We start from the raw sequence: 23,788 nt of genomic DNA, 5'->3' as shown, positions 1-23,788 counted from the left end.
ACCCTTCCCCGCCACTCACTCACTTTATCACTCACTCTATCACTCACTCGGCAGCATCCTGCCTCACTGCCTGGCAGTCAGCATCGGGTCACGGTGAAATATATAATTTTGCATAGAAATATAATGGCGGCCGCGGTGCATTTTTTTTTAGAAATGGCCCAAAAACCCAGCGACCAATACATTTTCACCCGCGACATCATTTTCAAAGTAGCCCAATTTGCTAGAAAACCGCGAATGTTGCAACACTGGCGCGGAGGCAAAGGACCACGTGCACTTGGCGCGAGATGAGGATCAAACATTGAGCCAACGGGCGGGCGGAGGCCAGGTAGACGGAGCGATGAGCACACACCGAAACCAAAGTAGAAAAGTAGGCCTATAAAGAACTAGAGATTTCACTCCAATGACCTCAGTAAATATTTCCGTGCATATTAAAATTGAGAACTTGAATACATTTGTGGGGGTAATATTTCCCCTCCCCCAATTTCCCCCCCACTTTTTTAAAAATCTTCCAACTACCCCCTGGGGACTGCCCACGTACCCCTAGGGGTACACGTACCCCTCGGTTGGGAAACACTGCTCTAGATATCAGATATGTAACAGATAATAGATAGGCCCAAGAGCCACGTATTTAGAGAGTTCTGCATTATGAAGCATTTACATGACAATACAACATTCTATGGCAGCCATATTAGCGCCCGATTTAACACTGCATGGGTGATATAATATCTACAGGGAGCATAGAGGCCTATCCCAGCGTTATTTCATAATGTTACAATACAATGGGGTCCGAAATTACTGTATAAAATAAATCAAATACTGAGCTAAATTGTGTGGAACAAAAAAAAAGGGGGGGGGGAAATAATATTATTTTATATTAATACAATTGTCAAAATTATTGACACTGCTAAAGATTCTTAGAAATAAAAGAGTCAAATGTTTTAAGTATTTGGTCCCATATTCCTAGCACGCGATGACTTCATCAAACATGTGACTCTACAAACTTGTCTGATGCATTTGCAGTTTGTTTTGGTTGTTTCAGACTATTTTGTGCCTAATAGAAATGAACGGTAAATAATGTACTGTGTCATTTGAGTCACTTTTATTGTAAATAAGAATAGAATATGTTTCTAAACACTTCTACATTTAATGTGGCTGCTACCATGGTTACGGATAATCCCGACTGAATCGCCAATAATGATGAGTGAGAAAGTTACAGGGTCAAATATCATACCCCCCAAGACATGCTAACCTCCCCTGATATTGGTAATGGTGAGAAGTTGTCTTGGGGGTATGATATTTGACCATCTGTAACTTTCTCACTCATCATTATTTATATTATATTCTTATTTACAATAAAAGTGAATCCAAAATGACACAATACATTATTGACCATATATTTCTATTGGGCACAAAATAATCTGAAACACAACCAAAACAAACTGCAAATGCATCCAACAAATGTGTAGAGTCACAAGCTTGATGTAGTCATTGCGTGCTATGAATATGGGACCAAATACTTAACTTTTGACTACTTTACTTATAAAAAAATATTTTTGTGTCAATAATTTTGACCCCTACCTTTTTTGAGGAAAACAATTATTACTTGTTAAACAAAATGTATTTGTATTAGTATAAAATAAAATAATTTCCCAAATGTTTTTGAGCGCAGTATTTTAATTATTTATTTTATACAGTCATTATTCCTCATTTTTATCAAGGGTATCAATAATTTCGGACCCCACTGTCCATAGCCTCGTTTAACTGTCCTGACGAGAGCACAGCAGTCAGGATAACAAATACCTGCCCCTCATTGTAAACAAACATTTGATTTCAATTTCTACAAACCCAACGTAGTCGTCTTCATCCTTTGCCCAAAACACGTCACTTCCTGAAACTCATCTCACTGAAATACCTTGTCGTTACTAGCTCTGACCTTGCCTTGATAGCAGCTGTAATGCACTAACTGTAAGTCTCTAGATAAGAGCATCTGCTAAATGACTAAAATGTAAATGTTGTTGCGTGATTAAGGACAAGGAGGTGGAGTGTGGAGGGGCTCCTCCCAGGGTGCTGGGATTAGACGACTACTTCATGACGGAGGTGGAGAAGATGGAGAAGGACCCAGAAACAGGAAAACGAGTCAAACTCAAGGTCTGTCCTTCTGCTTTCCCTCTGACCTACTTACTTAATCCTCTCTGTTCCTATATGGAGCCATTTACATCCTCTGTTCCTATGTGGAGCCATTTACATCCTCTGTTCCTATGTTCCTATGTGGAGCCATTTACATCCTCTGTTCCTATGTGGAGCCATTTACATCATCTCTGTTCCTATGTGGAGCCATTTACATCATCTCTGTTCCTATGTGGAGCCATTTACATCCTCTCTGTTCCTATATGGAGCCATTTACATCATCTCTGTTCCTATGTGGAGCCATTTACATCCTCTGTTCCTATGTGGAGCCATTTACATCCTCTGTTCCTATATGGAGCCATTTACATCCTCTGTTCCTATGTGGAGCCATTTACATCCTCTCTGTTCCTATATGGAGCCATTTACATCCTCTGTTCCTATGTGGAGCCATTTACATCCTCTCTGTTCCTATATGGAGCCATTTACATCCTCTGTTCCTATGTGGAGCCATTTACATCCTCTGTTCCTATATGGAGCCATTTACATCCTCTGTTCCTATGTGGAGCCATTTACATCCTCTCTGTTCCTATATGGAGCCATTTACATCCTCTGTTCCTATGTGAGGCCATTTACATCCTCTGTTCCTATGTGGAGCCATTTAAATCCTCTCTGTTCCTATGTGGAGCCATTTACATCATCTCTGTTCCTATGTGGAGCCATTTACATCCTCTGTTCCTATATGGAGCCATTTACATCCTCTCTGTTCCTATGTGGAGCCATTTACATCATCTCTGTTCCTATGTGGAGCCATTTACATCCTCTCTGTTCCTATGTGGAGCCATTTACATCCTCTCTGTTCCTATATGGAGCCATTTACATCATCTCTGTTCCTATATGGAGCCATTTACATCCTCTCTGTTCCTATGTGGAGCCATTTACACCCTCTCTGTTCCTATGTGGAGCCATTTACATCCTCTCTGTTCCTATGTGGAGCCATTTACATCCTCTCTGTTCCTATGTGGAGCCATTTACATCCTCTCTGTTCCTATGTGGAGCCATTTACATCATCTCTGTTCCTATGTGGAGCCATTTACATCCTCTGTTCCTATGTGGAGCCATTTACATCCTCTGTTCCTATGTGGAGCCATTTAAATCCTCTGTTCCTATATGGAGCCATTTACATCCTCTCTGTTCCTACTATATGTCGAGTTCCTGTACCTCTTATAGAATATTAGCGGAAACATATTGAAGAGTTCCTGCACCAAAATATAAACCGTAGCGCCGCTCAAAATGAGTACCGGCACCTATTTCAGTCCGAGTCAAGCGCTAGGCTTCCGACCAGAGAGCGCTACTACTATCTAGTTTAGTTAAATACTATCGCTCTGTAGATAGATGACTGTAGGCGTAAAAAGGCTACATTTACACAGGCAGCCTAATTCTGATATTTTTCCACTAATTGGCCTTTTGCCCAATCAGATCAGCTCTTTTGCCACTAATTGGGCATAAGATCAGAATTGGGCTGCCTGTGTAAACGCAGCCAAAGAAGGCCTAAAGACATGTATAACGTGATGGCTCACTGAAGCTATTGTAATACATTAAGCAAATGTCACCATTTAGGCTGTGTAGTTCACGCAGGCTTTGCCAGGTGATTTTCATTTTCATTGATTTATTTGTAATGTAATATCAATCCATAACATTTTCCCTTTTGTCAGTGTCTGGAATACGAGTACGAAGCCGAAATGGAAGAGACGTACAGGAACAGTATGCTAAAAACCTTCAGGAAGACGCTAGACGACGGCTTCTTCCCCTTCATCATCATCGACGCTATTAATGACAGGGTTAAATACTTTGATCAGTTCTGGAGTGCTGCCAAGACTAAAGGCTTCGAGGTGAGTTAACGTTTAATATCTTGAAATATCAAAAGAGATGCAACCCCTACCTTCCAATGTCCAAACTAGCATACCGTTTAGAATACATGCCCAAGCCTCCCGAGTGGCGCAGCGGTCTAAGGCACTGCATCGCCACTATAGCCTCTGGTTCGGGAGACCCATGAGGCGGTACACAATTGGGCCAGCGCTGTCCGGGATAGGGGAGGGTTTGGCCGGCCGGTATTTCCTTGTCTCATTGTGCTCTAGCGACACCTTGTGGCGGGCCGGGCGCCTGCAAGCTGACTTCGGTCGTCAGTTGGACGGTGTTTCCTCCGACACGTTGGTGCAGCTGGCTTCCGGGTTAAGCAAGCAGTGTGTCATGAAGCAGTGCGGCTTGGTAACTACCAATTGGCACGAAATTGGGGAGAAAAAGGGTATAAAAATAGATAAATACATGACTTCATTTTTAAGTAGTATCCTAGTGTTGATATTGGAACAGAGTGCTAGTGTTGATATTGGAACAGAGTTGGATCTCTCTAAAAACCCATACCATACATTCTTTGTACATGACCTACAATGATTTGCAAAAGTATTCAGACCCCTTCACATTTTATTGTGTTGCAAAGTGGGATTAAAATTGTATTTTTATGTCGACAATCTACACAAAATACTCTTTCAAAGTGGAAGAATAAATCAAACATTTGTTAATGATTAATATAAATTAAATAACTAAAATATAGTCGTTGCAAAGTATTCTGCTCCCGGAGTCAATACATGTTAGAAACACCCAAGTCTATAAGAGCTTTGTACACCTGGATTGTACAATATTTGAACAATATTATTTTCAAAATTCTTCAAGCTCTGTCAAGATGTTGGGGATCATGGCTACACAGCAATCTTCAAGTCTTTCCATCGATTTTCAAGCAGATTTAAGTGAAAACTATAACTTGGCCCCTCAGGAACATTCAATGTCTTCTTGGTAAGCAACTCTTGGCCTTGTGTTTTAAGTTATTGTCCTGCTGAAAGGTGAATTTGTCTCAGTCTATGGTATAAAGCAGACTGAAGCAGGTTTTCCTGTAGGATTTTGCTTAGCTCCATCCTGTTTCTTTTCATCCTGAAAAACTCCCCAGTCTTTGCCGATGTCAAGCATACCCATTCCATGATGCAGCCAGCACCATGCTTGAAAATAAGGAGGCAGTTACTCCGTGATGTGTTGTTGGATTTGCCCTAAACATAAAGCTTTTCATTTAGGCCAAAAAGTGTATTCCTGTGTTTTTTTTGGCAGTATTACTTTAGTGCCTTGTTGCTAACAGGATGCATGTTTTTGAATATTTTGAATATGTATATTTGTATTCTTCTTTTCACTCTGTCATTTAGGTTAGTATTGTGGCGTCACTACAATGTTGTTGATCCATCCTCAGTTTTCTACCATCAAAGCCATTGAACTCTGTAGCTGTTTTTTTAAATCACCATTGGCCTCGTGGTGACATCCCTGAGCAGGTTCATTCCTGTCCTGCAGCTCAGTTCAGAAGGACGACTGTATCTTTGATGTGCCTGGGTGGTTTAATATATAATAATTATTAACTTGACCATGCTTAAAGATTATATTCATTATTATTATTATTATTATCTGATTTATTGTTACCCATATACCAATCACTGCCCTTCTTTGAGGCTTTCTAAAATCTTGCTGGCCTTTGTAGTTGAAGCTGTGCTTGAAATTCAATACTTGACTGAGGGACCTTACAGATGTACGGGTGACAGAGGACGTGTTAGTCGTTCAAAAATCATGGCAACCCCTATTATTTGACACAGTGAGTCCATGTAGCTTATGTGATTTGTTAAGCCAAATGTTATTCCTGGACTAATTTTAGGTTTGCGTAAACAAAGGGGCTGAATACTTATGCAATGTCTGTTTTAGTTAGTTTAGTGTTTCTTACACTTTGACATTAGAGTATTTTGTTTAGATGGTTTCAAAAAAAGACAAATCCATTTTAATCCCACTTTGTAACACAATAAAATGTGAAGAAATCCAAGGGATCTGAATACTTTAGCAAGGCCCTGTATATTATAAACGTATACAATGTTTTATTTTCTTAGGTGTACTTGGCTGAAATCTCGGCAGACTATCAGACTTGCGCTAAAAGAAATGCCCACGGGCGGAAGATTAAGGATATTCAAAAGGTACTGTGCTGAGTGCCCTTTGCGTCCACAAGCGCAGAGCTCTCATACATTTTCAATGGTATCGGGTGTCGTATTTCTCAAGGCATCGCATTGATATTGTCAGTGATAGACCATACATATTGTTTATTCATTTGATGTTCTCCGATGTACTATTATTCAGTATGTGACAGGGACAAGTCCATAAGTATGTTGATTCATTTTTATATTTTTAGCTATAATTATTTTCTGTTGTCTGTATAGATGTCCAGTAACTGGGAATCGTCTCCACGTCACATGGTGCGCCTGGATATCCGCTCTTTGCTTCAGGATGCTGCTATTGAGGAGGTAGGTAGTATGGAAACATACATTTTTATCACTATGTCGGGCTAATAGTTTTCTATTAATTGAGACTTAATGAAATACAGCTTAGGTGTCAATAAATACAGCGAGGTTCTGGGTTCCTGTTATAAAAGTGGACCTAGTCCTCTCTGGCAGAGGATGAGGACCAGGGAAATGAGGTCAACACTATCCTCAATGACTATAGATGCACTGTATCCTCTTGTGTAGCTGTAATATATTGTGTATATAACAATATATGCCATTTAGCAGATGCTTTTTAATCCAAAGCGACTTAGTCATGCGTGCGTACGTTTTACCCTGGCGTTACAAGCGCCATACCCTACCAACTGAGCTACAGAGGACCATACCAAATTCAATAGAAACATATTTGTATTTTAAGGTTGAGATGGAAGACTTCAATCCTGATGACGAGCCGCTGACGGAGCCCAAGAAGAAGACTGAGGAGGAGGAAGAAGACGTTAAGGTAGGACCCAGCCCTGTATAGGTGGTGGTCAATGTTCCTAAACATGCCCTTAGAGTTACCATCCTGTAGTCTTTCACATCTTATCAAACAGCTAATCAGGTGTACTAGATTAGGGTTGGAGAGCCCTGGTGTAAACCTACAGGAGGGTAGCTCTCCAGGAACAGGGTTGGAGAGTCCTGGTGTAAACCTACAGGAGGGTAGCTCTCCAGGAACAGGGTTGGAGAGTCCTGGTGTAAACCTACAGGAGGGTAGCTCTCCAGGAACAGGGTTGGAGAGTCCTGGTGTAAACCTACAGGAGGGTAGCTCTCCAGGAACAGGGTTGGAGAGTCCTGATGTAAACCTACAGGAGGGTAGCTCTCCAGGAACAGGGTTGGAGAGGCCTGGTGTAAACCTACAGGGCGGTAGCTCTCCAGGAACAGGGTTGGAGAGCCCTGGTGTAAACCTACAGGAGGGTAGCTCTCCAGGAACAGGGTTGGAGAGCCCTGGTGTAAACCTACAGGAGGGTAGCTCTCCAGGAACAGGGTTGGAGAGTCCTGATGTAAACCTACAGGAGGGTAGCTCTCCAGGAACAGGGTTGGAGAGGCCTGGTGTAAACCTACAGGAGGGTAGCTCTCCAGGAACAGGGTTGGAGAGGCCTGCACCAGAAACCTATTAGTCCATTTGATATGGTCACACTCTGTGTCGTTGCAGTGAGCAGACATGCTAGGTTGCTTGCAGGTACAGTGAGTGACTTGATGACATTAAGCCCTTGGCTCTTTTAAAGACTGTTGACGAATGTCAGAACTGCAGCTACAGAAGTAAATCGTTTTAGGTCAAGAAGCTGAATTCTCTGGTTGATGTAATTATTATTATTTTTTTGGCCTTGTTTGGTCGATTTTAATATACTCTGTGTCCTGAGATTAATCATATTTATAAAAACAATTCTCAAAACACGAATGATAACTTCACAGAAACTTTTGCGAAGTCAAACATCCTATACAGCGATACATAATTCAAGCGCACCAGAATGAGGAATGATCGTGGGATTTGGAAACGTGATCAAAATGGAGAAAGCAGTGTTGTCTAATGGTTAGTGCCCCTGACCGACCCGGACACACATTTACCGACCCACAACCCTTCAACTCTGATCTTTCCTGTTGTCTCTTCACTGTCCTATCTGTTCAATAAAACCACAAAATAACTGAAGGAGTGGGTTTTAACACCTATTAAATATATATATATATATATATATATATATATATATATATATATATATATATATATATATATATATATAAATAAGATTCTAAATATATAAATAGATGAATCATTCAGGGTAACCTTTGCCGAGGTAATGTGGATGGGTGCTGAGGAAAATGGTTGTAAGTGATTAGAAATATCCCCGATTTTTCTTTGATTGTTAATCAAATAAGCCTAAATTAGTTCTAGATTTCTTCTGTAATCAAACTCTCCTTGAGTAAGACAACAGTTTGATGCCATGGATTTAGTTCCTTACTATATGGTAAGTATAGGCAATAGCATTTAGAGTTCGATTCAGAGATTCCCATTAACTTTTTCCAAAGCGTGATAAATCTTGGAAAGTCTTTTGATGAACACATCCTATCTCTAATTCATATAGTTGTTGTGATGCAGTAAATGGGAGACCCATGTAAAACTCTATTGTGGTATGTTGGCCAAACTTTCAAATTGTAGGTAATCAAATTGATTGAAGATCTGTATTGTTGACGTTTCCTCCTGAAGCACACGTGACGTTTCACATGCTTCTGTCATAAAACTTGACTTCTTGACAACGACTAGCCTACTAGCACTTCTTTTAGGCTGATATTCAGCATCATTCAATTTCAAAAATGTGATGATGAGATCAGCCATGTATGCATCAATCAAACAATACATGTAACTTTGTTTTTTTTTACCAACATAAGGGTAATTTTAAACTGGTTAACATTTTAAAGATGGCATAGGCCTACTCACAATACAGGTATGCATATTCAATAGGAGTGTATGCATGCATTGAGTTATTGAGCTTGATTTGGCAGATTTCACGGGGATACAGATTTACATTTACATTTTAGTTATTTAGCAGACGCTCTTATCCAGAGCGACTTACAGGAGCAATTAGGGTTAAGTGCCTTGCTCAAGGGCACATTTACGTCACAATCTGTTTCCCCTCCATTTGGGACTTGTATTAGCCTACTGATCAACATGATTTGCATAGAAGCATCACTGCAGCAGGTCACGCCTGTATGGAAGGCCATCATATAGTTACTGCTGTTAGTTTGACAATACAAATTAACATCTATTCAATTCAAATGGGTCTAACGTAACGGCATGATTTGTGACCACGGATGCTTATGAAACTAGTAGTTTTAGTCATTTTCCGTTATTGGGAAAAAATACTTTTTTTTTCTGCTGTCAGGACGCATCTCTTAACAACTCCAGCTGTCAGGACGAAATTCGAAACGACTCAATTGGCTAGTTCAGTTATCTGTCAAGAAATGGGCGGATTGTAACTTCATCCTACTGCTAGAATTGGTTAGAGCGAGGCTGTAACTCCGCTCCCTTTTCACATCTCTCTCCAGCACTCATCACTTACTGCTGTTTACTCCTACTATGAGAACTAGCTCATTGGCGATTACATTTGCTACCAAGCCATAAATGTGCAAAATATCTAACAAGGAGAGCAAGGGTGGGGAAAAAGATGAAACAAAAATGCAGGTTCTGTCTGAATGACTCAAATCTGCCCATAGTTTGATAAGTGAAAACGCACACACGCTAATCTACAGTTTTCTTGGTCCATAAACCAAGCCAGTATTAAAAATGTATGCACTCACTAACTGTAAGTCGCTCTGGATAAGAGCGTCTGCTAAATGACTAAAATGTAAATAAACGTGCAGGAAGATTCTTAGGTAGCTAAACCTATTGCCAACCTTTTTTATTTAGGAATTTTAAAACACTTCCTCCTTTCCTTATTATGACAATCATCTAATCCAACTATCAACTGTCAATTTACGGATACAATTGCGGCTGGTCAGATCAGCACACCAGTAAATAGCTAACGTTAGCTAGCTACGTTGGCTAGTAGCACCTATCTGATATCTTAGCACCATGTTTATCTAGCCAGCTAGCTAGCATACTAGCCAACACCACAGATGAAAGGGTTAGTTATCGTAATCTTCGCTATCAGGTCACATAGCTATCTGCTTGGCTAGCTAGCTTGCTTATTTCATACATGTCCGGGTACGTCGACACAAGCCTTATTATTAGTGAATTAACTAAACTAATATTTCGATTTTGGTCACTGTGTCAGTTCATCCATTTCTCAATACTGCACATTTCACTGCATTCTTCCAGCTAGACAGTCCTCAGCATTAATGCTCAGGCGGTGAGTGGCGGCTGGCATAGCAGCAGTTTTGCTATGTAGAGGGACTATCGGCTAAGCTGATAGAGAAGGGCCGATTTTAGTCTAGAAAAGGCCAATATCGGCCCGATATATCGGCTCAGCCGGTTTATCGTTTGTTCTCTAATTTCTGATGCAAGTAACAGATATGACTTGATAATATGCACTTCCACAGTCCAGTTGATAACGAGTTGTGAAGCTATTTCTACAAACAGCACCATGGTAACGTTTTGCTATGTCATGTTTTTCTCATTTACAGTGCCTTGTAAAAGTATTCATCCCCCTTGGCGTTTTTCCTATTTTGTTGCATTACAACCTGTAATTTAAATGGATTTTCATTTCATGTAATGGACATAAACAAAATAGTCCAAATTGGTGACGTGGAATGGAAAAAAATAACTTGCTTCAAAGAATTCTAAAAAATAAATAACGGAAAAGTGGTGCGTGCATATGTATTCACCCCCTTTGCTATGAAGCCCCGAATTAGGTCTGGTGCAACCAATTACCTTCAGAAGTCACATAATTAGTTAAATAAAGTCCACCTGTGTGCAATCTAAGTCTCACATGATCTTTCACATGATCTCAGTATATATACACATGTTCTGAAAGGCCCCAGAGTCTGCAACACCACTAAGCAAGGGGCACCACCAAGGAGCTCTCCAAACAGGTCAGGGACAAAGTTGTGGAGAAGTACAGATCAGAGTTGGGTTATAAAAAAATATCAGAAACTTTGAACATCCCACGGAGCACCATTTAAATCCATTATTTAAAAATGGAAAGAATATGGCACCACAACAAACCTGCAAAGAGAGGGCCGCCCACCAACACTCACGGACCAGGCAAGGAGGGCATTAATCAGAGAGACAACAAAGAGACCAAAGGGGGGGCCAGTATGAAAATGTATGCACTCACTAACTGTAAGTGGCTCTGGATAAGAGCGTCTGCTAAATGACTAAAATGTAAAATGTACACGTCGATCCAGAACATCCCAAACATGCTCAATGAGTGACATGTCTGCTGAGTATGCAGGCCATGGAAGAACTGGGACATTTTAAGTTTCCAGGCATTCTGTACAGATCCTTACGACATGGGGCCGTGCATTATCATGCTAAAACATGAGGTGATGGTGGTGCATGAATGGCACGACAATGGGCCTCAGGATTTCGTCACGGTATCTCTGTGCATTCAAATTGCCATCGATAAAATGCAATTGTGTTTGTTGTCCGTAGCTTATGCCTGCCCATACCATAACCCCACCACCACCATGGGGCACTCTGTTCACAACGTTGAAATCGGCAAACCATTCACCCACATGACGCCATACACGCTGTCTACCATTTCCCCGGTAGTTGAAACTGGGATTCATCCATGAAGAGCACACTTCTCCATCATGCCAGTGGCCATTGAAGGTGAGCATTTGCCCACTGAAGTCTGTTATGATGCTGAACTGCAGTCAGGTCAAGACCCTGGTGAGGACAACGAGCACGCAGATGAGATGGTTTCTGACAGATGGTTGTGCAAACTCACAGTTTCATAAGCTGTGTGGGTGTCTGGTCTCAGACGATCTCGCAGGTGAAGAAGCTGGATGTGGAGGTCCTGGGCTGGCGTGGTTACACATGGACTGTGGTTGTGAGGCCTGTTGGACGTACTGCCAAATTCTCTAAAACTACGTTGAAGGCTTATGGTAGAAATATTGACATTACATTTTCTTGAAACAGCTCTGGTGGACATTCCTGCAGTCAGCATGCCAATTGCACGCTCCCTCAACTTGAGACATCCTGACAGGTGTGGCGTTGTGTTGTGTGACAAAACTGCACATTTTTAGTGGCCTTTTATTGTCCCCAGCACAAGGTGCACCTGTGTAATGATCATGCTGTTTAATCAGCTTCTTGATATGCCACACCTGTCATGTGGATGGATTATCTTGGCAATGGAGAAATGCTCACTAACAGTGAAATAAACTAAGTTATGCACACAATTTGAGCGAAATAAGCTTTTTGTGCGTATGGAACATTTTCTGGGATCTTTTTATTTCAGCTCATGAAACATGGGACCAACATGTTGTGTTTATATTTTTATTCAGTGTATTAGAAATTGTTACAGCTACAGTACACCAGGAAATAACTCTCACTCAGAAGTTGAATTGGATTGGACATTAGGAAATATCATGCTACAGGGTTTGGGTCAATTTCAGTCAATTCAGAAAGGACACCAAATTCCACGTTTCCCCTCATTGAAAATCAATGAAGGGGAATTGTAATGTCAGTGTACTTTCTGAATTGACTGGAATTTTAAATAGAATTGACCCCAACCCTGCCGGAACTCACTTCTCCATTAGCTTTGTGCTGTTAGTAACAAGGTATCCTCGTCCCCAGGCTAGTGCTACAGAATGTAGACGGACACAGAGCGCAGACTGGTGGACGAGGTTAGGGACAAGGGGGATTGTCTGTCGGAGCGCCTTTCAACATGCCGTGGTCATTTTGTCAGCACTAAATCGGCAGGGGAAGTGACTGCCCTTACTGAAAAGCAGGCTTCTGGCAAACAGTTGTGGCAAACTTTTGGCCAATTTGATCATTTTTCACCTGCAAATTTAGTTTTGTGGCAAACTGTTGCAGTACATTTGCGACTTGTGAACTTCTGGTAAACAAATTCTGGGAAACTTGTGGCGAACATTCTGCTGTTTGCTGCAAATGTGCTGCAAACTCTGTATGAATATGTAAGTTAATTCAGGTTTTTGGTTACTGTGTGTTAACAACATTGAAATGCATCTACATAACCAAATCACATAATTTTAAATTAACTTGCTTCTCACAGAGAACTAAACATATTAAATGTAGTAAATATACTAAACAACATTCAATTTATTCAATGTCTTAACAGACAGTCATCAGTTGATGAAGTTGCTATGCTTCTCACTGAAACTGGCATTCTATTTTTCAGCAAGGAAACAATGTTTCTGCCTTGTATAAATGCTATATAAACAAACGATATAGCTAGCATAAACTGGGACTTAGGCCTACTAAATGTACCTTTGAATGTGTGGCCAACTGTTCCTAGAGTATACAATATTTTTCACCAGCCAAGCCTCAACACAACTGATTCAAACTAATCAACTAATTTTGATATTCAATCTAGACTGGGGACTTCATCATTGAGAGACAGTTGTCTCTTCTTCCTGACTCAAGTGTATATGGCTTGGGTGGAAGAAAAGCAACTTAAAATTGAGCTATGTCTAATATGGCAATTCATATAATATTTCCTAAATTAATTGTTCACTTGCATCTCAAATCCATGCATGTAAGAAGCCTTGACCTGGTGCACACATTTCTGTCTTCAGTTTGATTGAAGGCCTCAATCTGTTGTTTTTTTTGCCTGGTAACTGATACCTTCTAGAGAGGAGGAACAACACATGATCAAGATGAGCTAGCTACTAGTTTAAAGCAATGAAAGATCCAATTGTTACAAATAATGAATGTATGGGCTACATTTTATGAGAATAATACATGCATTTGCTTACCATATCAAGCTTGAAGATGATACTCATTTATAACTCAAAAAAGTGAGTGACTGCATCACAAACATCTTTCCAGGGTGTTGATGCATCCTTCTCCCAATACAGCCTCTTCCAACACCACGGGCAGGGGAAGGGTATCCATCTTGCTTTGATGTCAAGTCCGCTCATATTATTGCTACCTTTAGCTGTTGTGCTAGCTAACATGCTACTGAACCGTGACACTAGCATATTGACATGCATATTGATATTAAAAGACAACAACGTATTCACCTAAAAAGTGTTTAGGCAAATCATTAGTTAGCTAGGTAGCTATCACATTAATAGTGCAACAATATGATTGCTAACGTTAGCTAACTAAGCGCTAGCCAGTCAGTGGCGCTGACAGATTGAAACTGGTATCAACAAAATGTGTTTCACTCTATCCCTTAAAACATGACATTGCTAACTAGGCATCAATTAGCTAACATAATTTTTACGTTTATTAGGAAGTTTAATGAATAAGTTAGACACTCACTGGACAACTTTGGTAGGTAGCTAGCTAGCTAGATAGCTTGGTTTCCATTTTCCAACAGCATTTTCTAGTCCCCCTGATCGGTCGTCAACGGTTACTGGTCTTGGAACTGATGTGTTGACCAGAAATGGCTTTTGGTAAACTATTTGCCGCTATTGGCAATAAATATTGTTGCCACAGGTTTGCCACAGACTCAAATAGAATCTTGAGAGAATTTTTTGCCAGAAAAATAACTCTGACGAACTGTTTGCCACTTGTGGCAATAAATATTATTGTTGCCAAAGGTTTGCTGCACATTCACCACTAGTGGCAAAAATTTGCTAACTTCTGGCAATATTTTGTGGCACACCATGTAGTTTGCAGCAAATTTGTGACAAAGTTACGGGAAGTTTGCCTCAACAAATTCATTTTTTCTAAGTGTGATTTTTGAATATAAAAGTATTTGAAGCATATTAAAGTAGTATTTATGGAGCCGTATCAGAGGCTGTGTATGGAGCCGTATCAGAGGCTGTACATTTTTGAGGGTTAAAAAAATGTAGCTTATAAAAAGTGTCACTACTTTTACAACATGTATTTTTTTTGTACTTTCCAACTTTGTTAACTGTAGCTGTGCTATAGTACTAACTGTAAATAAATGGGATTATGACAAAAATGCTTAGATAAATTGACTAAATTCATATTGTTTTTTTTTTATGCATAGTTTTGGAGCATTTGACGTGATTTAGCGACCTAAACACAAAATATAAAAGTTAGACTTATCACAATGGTAGCTGTTCGAAAGCACTCACTATTAACTTCAGTTGTGACAAGTTGCATTTTTATTTATTTTTTACAATTAAACGCTTCATGTTTTTAAAGTTGGCACTTGTCCTTTGGAACATACTATAGTTGGCGCAAGTTTCTCCATACCTGTATTTAAGGAAATTGCTGGATCCACTACAGGTATCTGTGTTGTAGCAAATGGTTGGGGAGGTTAAAGGTTAAATAACTAGCCGGATTTCGACCTTTTCTAACATGCGTTTGGAACTGAAGAGTTTTTAGTCAGAATACATGTTTTGCACACGCTTCATTTATTTACAAAATACTGCAGAATCAAATACTATTAATGTCCAACTTGTGTATACCAGTGTTGTGTTTTTCTTCAGTAGGGCAACTAGGCAATATCATCTAATGAGCTGTTTCAACTTTGGTGTCCTACCAAACGTGGAACCACGATTTAACACAGTGTTGATGAAATCTAGTTGTTGTGCTCTTGCAGTAGGCTAGCTTGTGTATCAACTAGCCGGTTTCTAAAGTCATAACTGTCTCTAAATGCTTTGATCATGGCTTATACCAAAGGCACATCCTCTCAACTGAGGTGTCATAATGACATCTGACATCGTTTGCATGCCAACATCTTTAAAGCTATTTCATTATGTCTCATGTCGTGCCATTCTTGCGATTTTTTTTGTCGTGATTTGTACTGGTATTGTTTGATTAACCTAACTATTTGAACGCCTTCTCTCCCGTCACCGACACCCTTCCCCACCCTCTCTCTCTCTCTCTCTCTCTCTCTCTCTCTCTCTCTCTCTCTCTCCTGACCTTCTAGCTCCTCCCCCTGACCTTCTATCTCCTCCCCCTGACCCCTAGCTCCTCCTCCTGACCCCTAGCTCCTTGCCATTCCGAGGCCTAACGGTTGCGGTCTCTTCTCTGTATAATTTAGGGTTACATTCCACAAAGCAAATGGGAGATGGACACTTCTGATGCGAAACTCGGTAGGTATTCCCTCTTACTAATGTACATGATGTTCACTAACAACTCTAGCTTTCAGTAGATGTTCCTGTTGCACCACAGTGACATTCTCTTCAACTCCATTTTTTTTTTTTTTCAAACCTCTCGTCGGGGAACCCCCCAGACGTTTCACAATTTGGTTGTAGGCCTAAACTAGATCACCTGATTTTAAGTAGTCAATGTCTTGATAACTAGTTGGCTAATTGAATCAGGTGTGCTAACTCTGGAATGGTTCAAATACATGGAACGTCTGGGGGGGTCCCGAAGGAGAGGTTTTGACACCTGTTGTCTAAACAGTTTCCAGTCTCCTCATTATAGACGAATATGCAGAAATGCTGAATACAAATGATCTGATCAAAATACACAGATGTGATCAAAATAGTAAGTTTCAAATAAATAACATCAACTCATATTCACAAAAACCATTTGCGCTTGCTTTAAACTGTGCACACAGTTTGAAGGGCAAAAGGGTGCTCAACTCTCCTTGCTTCAATATCAAAATGAGAGGCAACTCTTTGAGGGGATCCTTGGCAATAAAAATCGGACAACGTGGAAAGTTTCTTAAGAACATTCAAAATATTTATAGTCGGAAACAAGAAACGGCATAACACAGAATCTAATCAGCATGGTTATCGTCGTCACGGTGACAATGTCATCAGGGAAGTAGCTAGTATTTATTATTTTGCTGAGTCGTGAGGTGACGTGGCGAGCGCTCTTCTCCTTACAGACAAGCTGGACGGCCTGGTGATGGGGGGAAAGAGGAAGAGGGAGGGAGATGACATGGCAGGCATGGAGGACTTCCTTCAGCTGCCAGACGACTACGCCACGCGCCACTCTGAGCCCGGCAAGAAGAGGGTAAAGTGGCATATACCATATTTTTTTTTTATCCTGTCTTACCTGTTTCTCTTTAACAGACATTTTGATTGTTTGACATTTCCCAAAACATCTCCATGTTGCATCTTATTTATAATATTGTTTTATGTAACCTTTTATTTATTTAGGCAACTCTGTTCTTATTTACAATGACAGCCTGACTGACCATAGAATATGGTTTGCAGACCATAAAATGTGATCGTTTGACCAGTCACAACATCTCTGTAATCCAAGGCGCCTGGAGAATTTCATCACAAAATCAGGATTATCTATTGGTGAAAAATGTGGATTTGATCGTGGTTTGGTGTGCTCCCTAAATACTGTTTCGCAAAATTACTAGAATATTTAAATTGAAATGCAATGTCAGACCAGCTAGCTAGCATGAACAGAACATTGCCTACTCCTCGTCCTTTTCCTGCTCATGACCCCCGCTGGATGTTTTCCTTCCTGTCCTCTAGGTTCGCTGGGCTGACCTCGAAGAGCAGAAGGACGCCGAACGCAAGCGTGATATCGGCTTTGTGGTGGGTCAAACAGACTGGGAGAAAATCACAGACCAGAGTGGACAGATAGCTCAGAGAGCTCTCAATCGCACTAAGTATTTCTAATAACAGAAGATCACTGTCCTCACCCCTGCTTCTTGGTTTAAAGGTATGTCCATTAAATTCTATGAATAATCTAATTTGATACAGTATTGCCATGTTTTTGGAGTGCCATTTATGTAATGACATGTCTTTGTTTATTACAGTTAGGAGAGAAGGCTAGTAGTTATTTTGACAGAATTAGGGGGTTATGAAACCTATGTTCTATGTGAAAGCACCCAAGTAACTACTGTTTTTGGCAAAAAGCGATGACTTAAATCTTGACTGAGATGATGCATCTACACTGAACAAAAATATAAAGGCAAAAATGCAACAATTTCAAAGATTTTACTGAGTTAGTTCATATAAGGAAATCAAGTCAATCGAAATAAATTCATTAGGCCCTAACCTATGGATTTCACATGACTAGGAATACAGATATGTACCTCTTGGGTCACAGATACCTAAAAACAAAGGTAGGGGCGTGGATCAGAAAACAAGTCAGTATCTGGTGTGACCACCATTTGCCTCATGCAGCGCGACACATCTCCTTCGCATAGAGTTGATCAGGCTGTTGTTGATTGTGGCCTGTGGAATGTTGTCCGACTCGTCTTCTATGGCTGTGCGAACCAGTGGAGGCTGCTGAGGGGAAAAGGGCTCATAATAATGGCTGGAACGGAGTGTTTCATGTCCTCTGACTGGAACGCGCTGTCGTACACGTCGATCCAGAGCATCCCAAACATGCTCAATGGGTGACATGTCTGGTGAGTATGCAGGCCATGGAAGAACTGGGACATTTTCAGCTGGAATTGGATACAGATCCTTGCGACATGGGGCCGTGCATTATCATGCTGAAACATGAGGTGATGGCGGCGGATGAATGGCACGACAATGGGTCTCAGGATCTAGTCACGGTATCTCTGTGCATTCAAATTGCCATCAATAAAATGCAATTGTGTTTGTGGTCCGTAGCTTATGGCTGCCCATACCATAACCCCACCGCCACCATGGGGCACTCTGTTCACAACGTTGACATCAGCAAACCGCTCGCCCACACGACGCCTCTGTCATCTGCCTGGTACAGTTGAAACTGGAATTCATCTGTGAAGGGCACACTTCTCCAGCGTGCCAGTGGCCATCGAAGGTGAGCATTTTCCACACTGAAGTCGGTTACGACGCCAAACTGCAGTCAGGTCAAGACCCTGGTGAGGACAGCGAGCACGCAGATGAGCTTCCCTGAGACGGTTTATGACAGTATGTGCAGAAATGCTTTGGTTGTGCAAATCCACAGTTTCATCAGTTGTCTGGGTGGCTGGTCTCAGATGATCCCGCAGGTGAAGAAGCTGGATGTGGAGGTCCTGGGCTGGCGTGGTTACACATGGTCTGCAGTTGTGAGGCCGGTTGGACGTACTGCCAAATTCTCTAAAACAACATTGGAGGCAGTTTATGGTAGAGAAATGAACATTCAATTCTCTGGCAACAGCTCTGGTGGACATTCCTGCAGTCAATTGCCAATTGACTGCAAAACTTGAGACATCTGTGGCATTGTATTGTGTGACAAAACTGCACATTTTAGTGGCCTTTTATTGTCCCCAGCACAAGGTGCACCTGTGTAATGATAATGCTGTTTAATCAGCTTTTTGATATGCCACACCTGTCAGGTGGATGGATTATTTTGGCAAAGGAGAAACGCTCACTAAAAGGGATGTAAACAAATGTGTGCACAAAATTTGAAAGAAATACGCTTTTTGTGCATATGGAAAATGTCTGGGATCTTTTATTTCAGCTTTATTTCACACGTTTACATGTTGCGTTTTTATATTTTTGTTCGGTGTAGTTAAATTGTCACCATTTTTATAACGCATAACAAAACACTGGTTTTTTTTCATCCGTTATCTATTACGGTTGCCTAATTTTAACATTGAAGGAATATATATATTATGTTCTTGTAAGATAAGTAATTGAAAAGTCAATTGGATGTATGTAGCAATTGCAGATTACCCCATTTTTTAATATTTGTGGCATATTTTTCAATCAGTTTTCTTTTTTCCTCTAGGTCTGCAGACTGAATATCCTGAACCCAGACTGCACACACTACCTGCCGACGTTTAGGAAATACATAGTTGTTTTATTCCATTATTAGAATACAGGATAGCTTTCTCTTGCGTTAAAGACATTTCTTGATCTTCATTTAGAATATTTGTAGATGATTTCCCTTCGTCCTATGCGTTCGGTGGTAAGATCAGTGTGCTTCTCATTTTATACTGTACAAGCTGTAATGTCTACCTGTAATGTTAGCACTGTTGCTTATTTTAAGAGAGAAACAGAAGTAACAATAAAGGTTTCACACCAAAAACAACCAGGAGAGTATCTTGTGAGTGATCATGTGGGCCACGCCATGGAGAATCTTCTGTGATGTCGTCTGTTTTCATGTGGACCACATTCGGTAGAACCTCCAAAGATACAAACCTCATTCTTTTGGTGATATTTTATTTTTATTTTTTTGTGTCCCATTTCAAAAGTTACGAAAGTTTCAGTATTTTCAAACAACCTCCATTCCCGGTGTGTTTCGTATCTCTTAAGGTCCTACTAGTGGTGGAACAGTAGCGGCAATGTTCTTGGTTCACTGACTGCCATTGTGCCCATGAGCAAGGAAACTCTCAAACCGCTTCAGGGAGGCTGCACTGCGTTTTACCCTTTGCCTCTCAATGCATGTGTGTGGCAGGGAGTTAACGCAAAGTTAAATTAATTTAGAAATCAAGCCACAGCACATAGTATCACTTATCTTTTTTAAATTTGATTTTAATTAAAAATCTGTCAAACATTGCATTTCACATAACTTAATCTCCTAAGAGTTTGAAGATAAGAAAAAATGCAATCACTTTCTTGCAACAAATCAAATACTGAATTGAAAGTCCAGTATACAGTGGGGAGAACAAGTATTTGATAACCTGCAAAATCGGCAGTGTTTCCTACTTACAAAGCATGTAGAGGTCTGTAATTTTTATCATAGGTACACTTCAACTGTGAGAGACGGAATCTAAAACAAAAATCCAGAAAATCACATTGTATGATTTTTAAGTAATTAATTTGCATTTTATTGCATGACATAAGTATTTGATCACCTACCAACCAGTAAGAATTCCGGCTCTCACAGACCTGTTAGTTTTTCTTTAAGAAGCCCTCCTGTTCTCCACTCATTACCTGTATTAACTGCACCTGTTTGAACTCGTTACCTGTATAAAAACACCTGTCCACACACTCAATCAAACAGACTCCAACCTCTCCACAATGGCCAAGACCAGAGAGCTGTGTAAGGACATCAGGGATAAAATTGTAGACCTGCACAAGGCTGGGATGGGCTACAGGACAATAGGCAAGCAGCTTGGTGAGAAGGCAACAACTGTTGGCGCAATTATTAGAAAATGGAAGAAGTTCAAGATGACGGTCAATCACCCTCGGTCTGGGGCTCCATGCAAGATCTCACCTCGTGGGGCATCAATGATCATGAGGAAGGTGAGGGATCAGCCCAGAACTACACGGCAGGACCTCGTCAATGACCTGAAGAGAGCTGGGACCACAGTCTCAAAGAAAACCATTAGTAACACACTACGCCGTCATGGATTAAAATCCTGCAGCGCACGCAAGGTCCCCCTGCTCAAGCCAGCGCATGTCCAGGCCTGTCTGAAGTTTGCCAATGACCATCTGGATGATCCAGAGGAGGAATGGGAGAAGGTCATGTGGTCTGATGAGACAAAAATAGAGCTTTTTGGTCTAAACTCCACTCGCCGTGTTTGGAGGAAGAAGGATGAGTACAACCCCAAGAACACCATCCCAACCGTGAAGCATGGAGGTGGAACATAATTATTTGGGGATGCTTTTCTGCAAAGGGGACAGGACGACTGCACCGTATTGAGGGGAGGATGGATGGGGCCATGTATCGCGAGATCTTGGCCAACAACCTCCTTCCCTCAGTAAGAGCATTGAAGATGGGTTGTGGCTGGGTCTTCCAGCATGACAACGACCCGAAACACACAGCCAGGACAACTAAGGAGTGGCTCCGTAAGAAGCATCTCAAGGTCCTGGAGTGGCCTAGCCAGTCTCCAGACGTGAACCCAATAGAACATCTTTGGAGGGAGCTGAAACTCCGTATTGCCCAGCGACAGCCCCGAAACCTGAAGGATCTGGAGAAGGTCTGTATGGAGGAGTGGGCCAAAATCCCTGCTGCAGTGTGTGCAAACCTGGTCAAGACCTACAGGAAACGTATGATCTCTGTAATTGCAAACAAAGGTTTCTGTACCAAATATTAAGTTCTGCTTTTCTGATGTATCAAATACTTATGTCATGCAATAAAATGCAAATTAATTACTTAAATCATACAATGTGATTTTCTGGATTTTTGTTTTAGATTCCGTCTCTCACAGTTGAAGTGTACCTATGATAAAAATTACAGACCTCTACATGCTTTGTAAGTAGGAAAACCTGCAAAATCGGCAGTGTATCAAATACTTGTTCTCCCCACTGTATATATTTTGTGCTGTTACACGATCTTACAAATAAATAAACAAGCCATGTTATAACATTGACCATCACACAGCGACTTGTAAAACACAACCAAAATGTCAATTTTCTGGTAAATTCGACACTATAAACTTGCTAACTGACGCCAATGCCGTGTTCCTATCATTGTACAAAGAGGCCCTATAGGTATCAAGCCAAAAAGAAACCTAAGTCAACATTGGTCACCTCTCTTTTTTTTAACAGTAGGCTCTCGTCAGCCATAGCAAGCATTACCGGCCCATGCTCCACTAAGGGACTTTATATTCTTCTTCTGTATTTTTTTTTTGTCACATGACTTTTATTCCAATTGCTAATTGACTGAAATAAATTCTGACTACTCAGCTATAATCCAGACTGTCTGTTTCTGACCTGTCAATCTGAGATTATGATGGTGGTTATATGATCATCTTGAGTGAATATTGTCAATTATGACAATCTGAGAGAATGTACTGTATCCTGTAGTTGTGAATAGTTGTTGAATGGCATACTGTACCACATGTTCTGTACTGTAGCTCAAAGACTGGTTCTAGAGACTATACAGTGAGGGAAAAAGTATTCCAAACTCTTCACCATGGCCAAGACCAAAGAGCTCTCCAAGGATGTCAGGGACAAGATTGTAGACCTACACAAGGCTGGAATGGGCTACAAGACCATCGCCAAGCAGCTTGGTGAAAAGGTAACAACAGTTGGTGCGATTATTCGCAAATGGAAGAAACACAAAATAACTGTCAATCTCCCTCGGCCTGGGGCTCCATGCAAGATCTCACCTCGTGGAGTTGCAATGATCATGAGAACGGTGAGGAATCAGCCCAGAACTACACTGGAGGATCTTGTCAATGATCTCAAGGCAGCTGGGACTATAGTCACCAAGAAAACAATTGTTAACACACTACGCCGTGAAGGACTGAAATACTGCAGCGCCCGCAAGGTCCCCCTGCTCAAGAAAGCACATATACAGGGCCGTCTGAAGTTTGCCAATGAACATCTGAATGATTCAGAGGATAACTGGGTGAAAGTGTTGTGGTCAGATGAGACCAAAATCAAGCTCTTTGGCATCAACTCAACTCGCCGTGTTTGGAGGAGGAGGAATGCTGCCTATGACCCCAAGAACACCATCCCCACCGTCAAACATGGATGTGGAAACATTATGCTTTGGGGGTGTTTTTCTGCTAAGGGGACAGGACAACTTCACCGCATCAAAGGGATGATGGACGGGGCCATGTACCGTCAAATCTTGGGTGAGAACCTCCTTCCCTCAGTCAGGGCATTGAAAATGGGTTGTGGATGGGTATTCCAGCATGACAATGACCCAAAACACACGGCCAAGGCAACAAAGGAGTGGCTCAAGAAGAAGCACATTCAGGTCCTGGAGTGGCCTAGCCAGTCTCCAGACCTTAATCCCACAGAAAATCTGTGGAGGGAGCTGAAGGTTCGAGTTGCCAAACGTCAGCCTCGAAACCTTAATGACTTGGAGAAGATCTGCAGAGGAGTGGGACAAAATCCCTCCTGAGATGTGTGCAAACCTGGTGGCCAACTACAAGAAACGTCTGACCTCTGTGATTGCCAACAAGGGTTTTGCCACCAAGTACTAAGTCATGTTTTGC

General features: G+C 41.2%; 1 protein-coding gene across 1 annotated transcript in view; it reads left to right on the top strand.

Moving 5' to 3' along the window:
- The window catches only part of LOC121552547 (YLP motif-containing protein 1), a 47,540-nt gene extending 27,557 nt beyond the window's left edge, over positions 1-19,983 (top strand). The window contains exons 14-22 of the mRNA XM_045211215.1: positions 2,029-2,148; positions 3,840-4,016; positions 6,096-6,179; positions 6,420-6,503; positions 6,898-6,981; positions 16,106-16,157; positions 16,901-17,028; positions 17,505-17,694; positions 19,681-19,983. Coding sequence (XP_045067150.1) covers positions 2,029-2,148; positions 3,840-4,016; positions 6,096-6,179; positions 6,420-6,503; positions 6,898-6,981; positions 16,106-16,157; positions 16,901-17,028; positions 17,505-17,651 — 876 coding nt within the window. The 3' untranslated portion in view covers positions 17,652-17,694; positions 19,681-19,983. The remainder of the gene's footprint in view (positions 1-2,028; positions 2,149-3,839; positions 4,017-6,095; positions 6,180-6,419; positions 6,504-6,897; positions 6,982-16,105; positions 16,158-16,900; positions 17,029-17,504; positions 17,695-19,680) is intronic.
- Positions 19,984-23,788: the final 3,805 nt, after the last annotated feature.

This window comes from Coregonus clupeaformis, chromosome 36 (assembly GCF_020615455.1).
Source record: "Coregonus clupeaformis isolate EN_2021a chromosome 36, ASM2061545v1, whole genome shotgun sequence".
Lineage (NCBI taxonomy): Eukaryota > Metazoa > Chordata > Actinopteri > Salmoniformes > Salmonidae > Coregonus > Coregonus clupeaformis.
This window is presented reverse-complemented; position numbering and strand designations above follow the sequence as displayed.